Source organism: Apium graveolens, chromosome 11 (assembly GCF_009905375.1).
Source record: "Apium graveolens cultivar Ventura chromosome 11, ASM990537v1, whole genome shotgun sequence".
In the NCBI taxonomy this organism is placed as follows: domain Eukaryota; kingdom Viridiplantae; phylum Streptophyta; class Magnoliopsida; order Apiales; family Apiaceae; genus Apium; species Apium graveolens.
Window position 1 is genome coordinate 195,423,115 of NC_133657.1, and position 11,108 is coordinate 195,434,222.

General features: G+C 31.2%; 1 protein-coding gene across 1 annotated transcript; it reads left to right on the forward strand.

The window, feature by feature from the left end:
- Window positions 1-1,656: 1,656 nt before the first annotated feature.
- LOC141695163 (protein KINESIN LIGHT CHAIN-RELATED 1-like) lies at window positions 1,657-6,728 on the forward strand. The gene is made up of 3 exons (XM_074499425.1): window positions 1,657-2,436; window positions 4,328-5,236; window positions 6,214-6,728. The coding sequence occupies exons 1-3, from the start codon at window positions 1,778-1,780 to the stop codon at window positions 6,446-6,448; spliced, it is 1,803 nt and encodes a 600-aa protein (XP_074355526.1). The 5' UTR covers window positions 1,657-1,777; the 3' UTR covers window positions 6,449-6,728.
- The last annotated feature ends 4,380 nt before the right edge of the window (window positions 6,729-11,108 follow it).

The following is an 11,108-nucleotide window of genomic DNA, read 5'->3' on the forward strand; positions in this document are numbered from 1 at the left end:
AGAACATATATGTAAGATGTTTGGTGTAAATTTTACATTCACCAAAGTCATGTATTTATAGCCAAATTGAAGAACAAAAACATTTAATGCATTATCAAAATTTCTACTTCTAAAACTAACTTTACTATTTTATCATTCACTTAAAAATTATAATTAATTATAACAAGAGTTTTATTTTAATGAATAATTTGGTGCATATTGTAATGATCTTGAGACTCACAAAGCACAACTCACAATTCCTAACAAGAACAAGATCCACCTAATCACACCTTCCAAAATCAAAATTTCGCCAAAATAATAATTAATCACACTGACTTGTTTTATTAGTACTGCCATATAACGGTCCTGCCAGCCTGATTCATGTGGCAGTAGTCTTAACTTCCTGTCAATAATTATTACATGCAAAACGCCAACAAATCACACTTCCCCACGTCATCATAATTTCCGTAGACCCCACACGCAACTTCTCTTTACATCACTCTCATGTTACCCTCTCTGTTTTCTTTTACAAGCGCTTTGACTTTCTTCCACATAATTCTAAGTCCTTTATAGCATAGATAAAATAATTTTTTTAAAAAAATTTTATTTTTCTAAATTAAAGTTTTAATTATATAATTTTATTCACAAAAAGAAAAAAAATTAAAAATTATTATTTTAATTATGCAGTCAAAATACTTAGAAGTGTGTGCACAAAAGTCAAACGTCGTATAATAAAAAACAGAGGGAGTAGTAATTAAAATATTCTAAAAACATGTGATTAATGAGTTATAAAAATTTTATTGGTGGAGATTTTTGTGGTCCATCATTATTAATGAGTTTTTCATCAATATTTTGATAACACCTCACTAGAAAAATTTATAAAATGTTTAAATAAAAACAATTTTTGTATGACAATAATCACAAATCACAAATTTTTATAATTTTTTTGTGTCTTGATATAGGTTTCAAGTAACTCGTAAATATAGTGTATTTCCAATAAATATATCAATACGAGTACTTAATTAATGTATTTTACTAATATATTTATAATTTTTTGATTAACATATGTAATTACGATATATTACTCATATATTTTTTAACAAGTATTATATGAGTAATATATCGTAATTACATATGTTAATCAAAAAATTATAAATATATTAGTAAAATACATTATTTACGTATTTAAAAATATTAAGCTCTAATGATAATAATAAAAATATAGCGAACATGTTGTTTAAGGATGTTAAGTTTGATTCTCACGTGTCCCAAAATTTTTCAAAACATATTTTAGGGAGAGGGATCTAAAATTGATAACAAAAAATAACTTCAAAATAATATAATATATCATTTTGACCTATTTTAATTGATAAAATCGATCTGAATACATGAATTTAATTTATTAATTAATGAGTATTGCTAGATAACCCAAATATTTTCAAAAAAAAATTACCAAATGACGTGACACATGACTGATGTGCGCATATAAATGCATAATGATCAATTAGAACAATCCATGTAGCATTTTAAACCGTGTTTGAATTTAATTTTGGTTAAATTTGGTTACCATTTCTCTTTTAGGAATTACTATAAGCTTACTTATCCTAAGAAAGTTAATTTCTAAATTAGTACAAATTTTAAATATTTATATAGAAATTAAATGACCCGAATTTCTAAATAACGTCCTATCCATAACACTCATAGCTTGTCTCCGCAACCGAAACTCTCTCCCTTCTTCGTCTATATATACACACAGATATACACACAACACAGCTTTAATTACTCACATTCACTAACAATGCCGGGATTAGTCTCCGTCAAAACACCACCGGAAGCTCCACCGCTGCGAATCACCGTTCCCGATGAGTCCAGAACTCAGATCCGATCCACCCCGGACAGGTCCGACCCGGTAATTCCAAAATCCAACTCTCCGGCCAACCGCCGCCCTCCGTCGCCGTCGCGAGCCAAGCCGTCGCCAGATCGGAGCTCCGGAAGGAAGAAATCGCCGGAAAAACCGTTACTTGACGAAGCATCGTTGGATAATCCAGATCTCGGTCCATTTCTGTTGAAACTCGCGCGCGATACGATCGCATCGGGTGACGGACCGACGCGCGCGTTGGATTACGCGCTGCGAGCTGCGAAGTCGTTTGAAAGGTGCGCGATCGACGGCGAGCCGAATCTCGATCTGGCGATGAGCTTGCACGTTGTGGCGGCGATTTATTGTAGTTTAGGGAGGTTTGAGGAGGCGATTCCGGTGTTAGAGAGGGCAATTCAGGTGCCGGAAGTGAGTAGAGGTGCGGATCACGCGCTTGCGGCTTTTTCGGGGTATATGCAGCTTGGTGATACGCATTCTATGCTTGGACAGCTGGATAAGTCAATTGATTGTTATAAGGAAGGGTTGAATATTCAGATTGTGGCTTTAGGTGATACCGATCCTCGTGTTGCCGAGACTTGCAGGTATATTTTTCGAGTTTTGGATAAATGTATTTGCGATTTTGTGATGTTTGTTTGGATTTGAGTGAAGTGAGTTTTATAATGTGATATGGTGATGATGTAACTAAATATATGTAGAAAGTGAAGATTTGATGCTAGTACATAGTTTTTTACGGAAAAGGTTACATTGCAGTTTTTATGTATTTGTGATTTTGTGATGTTTGTTTGGGTTTAAGTGAAGTGAGTTTTATAATGTGATATGGTGATGATGTAATTAAATATATGCAGAGAGTGAAGATTTGATGCTAGTACATTGTTTTTTGACGAAAAAGGTTACATTACAGTTTTTATGTTATTATATTCTTCAAATAGTATACGAACGTGTAAAAAGTGTCTAGTTTTCGACAGGCTCTTTGTTTATAAACTATAGCTTTGTTGATCTGTAAAAAATGTACAAATTAGGATTGCTGAAGTTGGACTATGGATATCGGTTCAATTAAATATGATCTAGTTTCCTTTTGTTTCTGATGTTTTTATTTGGCACATTGTGTATTTGTGCAAGTTTTGTCTGAAGTGCTTGACATAATGTTTTTCCTCTATTATCTTGTCAATTCACACTGTAGCAAAGGAAATGCCGAGAAAAAAATTTGAAATACAGTTAGGGTAACATAAAATGAGAGAATGGTATAAAATTAAATGGGTCCTAGTCCGTATGGTATAAAATGAAATGGGTCGTGGTCCGTATGGTATAAAATTAAATGGGTCCTGGTCCCCGGCTAAATGGCTTACGTAACCCAGGTGTGCCGGGGCGTGTTTGGCAATTAATGACTTTCCCATACTTTAGGTAGAGAAATAATCAAGTATCAAATTAAAAAGAAAATATCTTGCCTTTCAAGAATAGTTGATTGATTCATTTTTTCCCTTGCAAACCCAGAAAGGGGAAAGACGATTTACCCTTATTGTTTTCGTATGGAAAGGTAAAATTACTGAATTACCTTTCTTAGGGGTCAAAATCATAGATTTGAACATGTTTCATTTAGTTCTTTGAAAGAAAAATGTGGTTGTTGGGCATCCCAATATTTGAAGATCATGAGCACCAAATTCTCCCAAAATGAGCAGCCACCTCTTTTCTCTTCTCGACATCAAAATGAAAAGCATTTTCTGATCTAGGGTTTTGATACCTAATGAGGGTATTTTGTAGTTTCACCTTCCTGCATTTTATATCTGCGGAAAGAACTAGGTTAATATAATTTTTATCCTCATATTGTTCTATCTACGTTCTGATTCTTTTTATGTTTAATTTTTTTGAAGAGGTAATCATTTAAATATATTTTTTATTGTATTTCCTCTTTGAACCCCAAATTTTAGAGTATGTTATTAAAGTAGTTAAGAATCTCATCACTTCATGTGCTTCAAGCACTTCTCTTCTTCACTTTCAGAAATTCGTTTTAAACAAATTTGCAAGTTAGCTTAAATGTAGATAGTAAGAGAATTACAATCGAAGAGCAAGTATATTCCAGAATAAATCGATATTCAATTGTAGCAATAATGTGGTTTAATAGGGATAGAGGCGGGTACATCTTTGCTACCTCTCTTTCCAGCTGTCTTATCATGACATAAAAACTAAATTAGATCTTTTTATGGAATCCTTGTGATGGTGTTGACAAATATCTGACACTTGGTTACTTGATGACTTGTTTATTTTGCTTCGCTGATTGGGTGGTACCATTTTTTTTTGTGCTTTTGTGAATAACATTTTTGGAAATAATAAGTATAACTTTATCAACTTGTTTAAATATCTCGCTATATTCTTGTTTTGTTTTTAGGCACTTTGTAGGGAATTTATAAAGTGGTTTCTCATGTATTGTAGGTAAGGTTTGTTCTAATTAGACTGTATTGAATATTGATGATGCAGGTACTTAGCCGAGGCTCACGTTCAAGCAATGCAATTTGATGAAGCAGATAAATTGTGCAAGAAAACACTTGAAATCCACCGAGAACATAGTTCACCTGCATCTCTTGAGGAAGCAGCTGACCGCCGATTGATGGCCCTCATATGTGAGGCTAAAGGAGATTATGAATCTGCTCTCGAACACCTTGTGCTTGCCAGTATGGCGATGATTGCCAATGGACAAGACAATGAAGTTGCTGCTATCGATGTCAGCATCGGAAATATCTACTTGTCCTTATCTCGCTTTGATGAAGCTGTTTTCTCCTACCAGAAGGCACTAACAGTCTTCAAATCTTCAAAGGGTGATAACCATCCTTCAGTTGCATCTGTCTTTGTCAGGCTAGCTGATCTATACTACAAGACAGGGAAGTTGCGGGAGTCCAGATCCTATTGTGAAAATGCCCTAAGAATATATGCAAAACCGGTGCCTGGAACCACAGCAGAAGAGATTGCTAGTGGAATGACGGAAATTTCTGCTATCTACGAATCTTTCAATGAACCTGAGGAGGCATTGAAACTCTTGCAGAAGGCAATGAAACTGCTGGAAGATAAAGCAGGACAACAAAGTACGATTGCAGGAATAGAAGCACGGATGGGTGTTATGTTTTACATGTTGGGAAGGTACGAAGAAGCGAGGGGCTCATTTGAAAGTGCTGTAGCAAAACTCAGGGCCAGTGGCGAGAAAAAATCAGCCTTCTTTGGGGTTGTGCTGAATCAGATGGGTTTGGCTTGTGTGCAGCTGTTCAAGATTGGCGAGGCTGCTGAATTGTTTGAAGAAGCAAGAGGAATACTTGAACAAGAGTGTGGCCCTTGTCACCAGGATACTCTTGGTGTCTATAGCAATCTTGCAGCAACATATGATGCGATGGGAAGGTAATTATATACTCCCTCCGTCCCACTTTATCTGTCTTGTTTGACTTTTTACGGTCAAATTGACCCAACTTTGACCGAAAATTTCACATAGTATAATATCGAAAATACTTATAAAATTTATATCATTAGAAAGTATGTTTAATCTACTTTTATATGTATATTTTAATTTTTCAAAATAATGAAAGAATGAGTTTGTATTTACGGTCAAAGTTGAGTCAATTTGACCATCAAAAGTCAAACAAGACAGATAAATTGGGACGGAGTGAGTATGTACTATATAATTCTCTCTTTGGAATTTCCTCTGGTGGATTATATTATATTTGATTGTGATTTCTGTACTAGAAAACTTTCTTTTCGAAATTTCCTCTGATGGATTATGTTATATTTGAATGTTGTCTACATTTAAGCAATGTGGCGGCGGCGCGGCGGCTTGTTATGCATAAAAATATGATTACAGTTACATCATACATGCAACATCTGCAGACTTTTTTCATTTTTTGTCCTGAAGAATTGATTTAGAGAAGAGATGCATTTTGTACTTGATAAAACTTTTGTTTCCCCTGGCCTCCTTTCCTTATTTGAGATGTGGCAAATTTTATTTTGAAGTGGATTGTTGACTTGGCCTCCCTTCCTTATTTGAGATGTGGCAAATTTCATTTTGAAGTGGATTGTTGACTTGGCCTAGATGAGAATTTCCTAAAACTGTTGACCAATTTGTCTATTTTAGTTGAGTGTTTTTTCATATGCATAAATCCAGTATAATATATCCTTTTGCACTTGTATAACTGTTTGATGCAACAGGTCAAAGGCATTGACATTTTTTAAGTTGGGTTATAAGGATGCTGCTTTGGTACAATCTGACCAGATCTTATCCAGTCGTTTGTTACAAATTGATGTGTTGCCGCATCATACTATACATTACCATTAAAATTTCTGTTAGTTCTTGATATCTGAACCTCATTTTGGCAAATTTGCAGAGTCGAGGATGCCATTGAGATTTTGGAGTATGTTCTTAAGTTGAGGGAAGAAAAACTTGGAACAGCAAATCCTGATTTTGACGACGAGAAGAAAAGGCTAGCTGAGCTCCTGAAAGAAGCAGGAAGGTCCAGAAACAAGAAAGCGAAGTCGCTGGAAAACCTTATCGATCCCAACTCTAGGAGGACAAAGAAAGAAACATCAAAGAAATGGTCTGCCTTCGGGTTTAGAAGTTGAAAAAATAAGTAAGAAATTGATAAGCAGTCTGGCATCTTGAAAGAAAGAAAGAAAGAAAGGAAAAGGTCTCTGATTCTCCATTGATTAGAGTCTAGTTTCCCACACATGATATGTAATATAGAAGATCATGTATATAGGAATTATTTTATTTTTCGGCTTTGTTTTCTGTTTCTTGGGCTTTTAGGTATCCTCTTCGGTTTTAAATTCATTTGATTGTGTTATTGAATTTCTAATTTGTGACCTTAAAGATGTTCATTGTTAGCGCATAACTTTTAATTGATATTATTTTCGATATGAATTATTACTGCAGTACTAAGGGTCTGGGGTTTGTTAAAAAAATGTAACTTATAACTTAAAGTTAAAAAGTAAGACAAAAGTGATACGAACATGGTAACTTATAAATTATCTAAATGTTTTGATAATTTTAGGTATATGAGTTTGATAAATTATAAGTTATAATTTAAAAAAAATAAAATGTAAATTACAAATTACATGAATTAATAATTTTAATACATGAATATAAAATTAATAAAAAAATTAAATAAGGACGATGATTTCTGGATAAAACTATATAATATATACTATTCGTCTCCACGAAAATAAAATTATATTATTGATCTGAATTAAAACAACTAAAATAAGATAATATATAGACTCACTTTGATATACGTGGAGCAAGTTCAGTGTTAAAACTAAAATGACCAGAATTATTACTATAATTTGAGATCAAAAAATATATTTTTGTGCTAAAATAAGATTTCATCTCCAATTTCAATCTTACAATCAAATATTTTCAAATTTAATAAAGTTTTATTTTCCCCTTCTAAATTTCATTTAAAACAAACCAAAAGACATCTCATTTAAAGTTATTTAATGATTTGGAAAGGATAACAATTACTATACTTAGTCATATATACCAACTATCCATTTATGTATTTAGAGGACCGGGTATAGTTGTGAATTTGATTTTTTTTTTAATTTGATATTATATTATAGCTATAGGACTATGGGGTTGTTTGTTTCGGGACATCCTCGAATAGGTATGGGTTTCAGCACAAACATTAGTTCAGAAAAATAGAATTTCATATATATTCCTCAAACTCCTAATGTATTGTTTTTCATACTGTTTTTATACCTAAGTAGGGAGGCTGATACGAGGGAGAGGCATGGGTATCAAATTTTATTTCACTATTTTAATTTTTATTTAATCAATTAAATATAAATGTTTAGTACTAAAATAAATCTATAAACCTAAAATATATTAAAATAACAATAAAATTAATATATTAAATTAAATTAAAATTATTAACTAAACATATTTTAAATTAAAATATGTATTAGAGCCCTCAACCGATATAAGATATGATACATGATTCTCATGTCACTCTAACGTAATTCCTAATTTATACCCGATACCACATATTTCAAACGATCCCTGAATATAGGTTTACATTGGACTTGTTCTTAGAAGTGCTTTAAACAATCATTTATTATTTGGATTTTTTTAGTGTGTGCCCATGGACACATGCTAAGAAAATGTGATATATAAGTTATAAAAATTTGATTGGTGAAGAACTCATTAATAATGATGGACCCTGCATACACAGATATCCCCACCAGCCAAATTTATACAACTCATCTATCACACTTTCTTAGCATGTGCCAATGGGCACAAACTAGACAAACCGTTATTATATATATATATATATATATATATATATATTCCGTGGGATTCGAACCTATGACCAAAAGAATATTTATCCCCTCTTTAATCAACTGAGTCAACTATTGCTGACACAAATAATGTATTTTTGGCTTTTATACGAGGCATTTAACAGTTTACAATTATAAGCTTTTTTCTAAAAATATTTGTTGAATTGATATAATATTTGTTATGTGTTTTCTAGAAGAACGTATTGAAATTTTGAAAGGGAGAGAGAGAAATGAGAGTTCTATTAAGAAAAAGGGATTTTCTGGAAGAACGAATCGGAATTCTGAAAAAGAGTTCAAGATATGAGAGTCGGAAGATCAACTACCGATTTGAATTGATATTTCAAATTTGTCGCCAATGGATTTATTAAATCCGAGGAATATTTTCAAACATATTAGTATATTAGGATAGTGGTCGTAATTTCGGGTTTCGGACCGTATTTATAAACGGTTTACTTATGAATTAAGTTAAAACTACTTAAAATTAGAGGAAATCAAATATTTAAGTCAAAGAAATGAAATTCTTGAAAACGGATCATTTCAGATCATTTTCGGATTGAACATGCCATGTTCGGGTATTTTTGGTTTTCTCTCATTAAATCGGGTTACGAATCGAGTCGGGCGCGTATCGGATTTCGCGTCTTGTCTTTTAGTGCCGCCCCTAATTAGATATAATGGTCAGTAAAGATAATATAAAAATAATATTTATAATTTTATAACCTGACAAGAAAATTTTAATAATTACTATATGTTTACTAAATGTTATAAAAATCGATAATTGTCAGAGATCGGTCGAGGTACCGATTTAGGGTTAATCAAAAAACAGAGAATTAATATGAATGATTAATCCAAGAAAATAAATGAGTTTTGTTCATTAATAATTGAATCGAGCACGAGCTATTTAAATTCGTTACCGAGCCGAATTTGAGTTTCAAATGCAATTGGCTCGTAAGGTTCGCGAGCCTTATCGAGTCTCTATTATTTGAAAATATTTTATTATAAATTATATATATATATATATATATAACATTTTTATTGAATCAAACTCGAGTCTAACCAATCATATTTCGAACTTTATTAATATTTGGTGAAATCTATTCTAATTTTCGAGTCTAACTCAAATATATCGAATGTTTTATGAGTCGAGTTTCGATCTTGAAATTAAAGAACCTGAACTTTTTAATCGAGTATAAGATGAGTTGCAGCGTTCGACTCGATCAAACCCACTTATTCACAAAGTTCTGATTTATCTTTTTTTAATCTATAATTTATCCTAAAAAAATTTCGTAACCATTTTGGATTTTTTTTTATAAAATCATTTTGTGGAAAAACGAGATTGCAGACTCAAGCACAAGAAACCATGGGCAATTTATTTATTACATAATTTTAATTTTTGAATAATTATAAATGCATGTTATTTAAGTAATCAATTATCTCACTAAATGTTAATAATGATTATACATGTATATAAATCAGATATTTAGCATATAAATAATTTGAAATCATCGTAATTTACTAAGAAATGTAACATACGATAATTTACATGCTGACACACATATATAACTTAATTTTATTTTGGTAACAATGGTGTAAATAAAAAACTAACATTTTCCATACATACATACGTTAAATTTCAAAAACTAGCATTTTTCATTAAATTAACTTTTATATTAACAATAATATAAGTTTTACATTATTGTATATTATGATTGCAAGTTATTCTAACTTCAATTTTGTATTTTTTATCTTTTTAAATTGAGTAAGTTAATTGTAAGTTAGTAGTGAACTCAGTAATAATATAGACCAATACATATATGTTAAAAATTAAAATTTGTGATCAACTTTGTATTCAACATATATGTTAATTTTTAGTTTTTTTTAAACACAATAACGACATTCAACAGATTAAGTTTAATTGTTTCATTTTAAACGTACATTAACTATCATATTTATATTCATTCATTAAATACAAATTTCACAATACAAACAAGAATAAAACGCTGTGTAATTTGTTAATGTCTTGTAAAAAAATAATACGCATCGATAAACAATCAACTTATATTTGATATACTTAGACATTGTACAACATTTACAAATAAGAAAACAACTAAAAATATTATAATTGCATGATGCATAAAAAAACACTATAAAATGATTTGTGCCTCGCACGGGTTATTGTGCTAGTTATTATCTCATAAAGCATATAGTAGGGTTTATTTATTTTACAAACTTTTATGACAGCAATACACATTTTTAAAGAATAATCTGTCATTAACTTTATTCGATAATTTGTCCCATATCACATCCAATTACAGTACTTCCCCCTATTGATTTTCTTAAATTTATCCACAATAACTCAGGCAAGTAAACAATAGATGCCAACCAACAGAAGAGACTAGGCGATTTCTCAAACTGCAAATCTCTAATAAAACACATAAACCATAAGATGAAAGAAGAAGACCCATAACACAAGCTTATTTCTAATAAGATAAAACGTTTCATCGTAAATATAAAAACTTAATGCCCAAGATAGAGCCGATAATTTCATACACGACACGATAATACGACACGAAAATGACACGAAAATAACGGGTTTGGATAGTCATTTTTGATACACGAACACGAAAGTACACAGATGAATTTAGTGTCGGGTTTATACCGGGGCACACGACACGAAACGAAAGTACACGAAATAAATAAATATTTAATTAAATTTATCAAACTTATATGAATACATATATCTTATAATAATATTTTACATATAATATTTATAGAAAATAGATACAAAATAGATTCAAATTTAAATTTCATAAGACTTGACTGTACTTGATTTTTTATGACTTATTGACTTAAGACTCCACTAGTAAAAACTTAATATTTAAATATATATTTTACTTGTATTTATTTTTATTATTAATTTTAAATTACACGGATCACGACACGAAACATA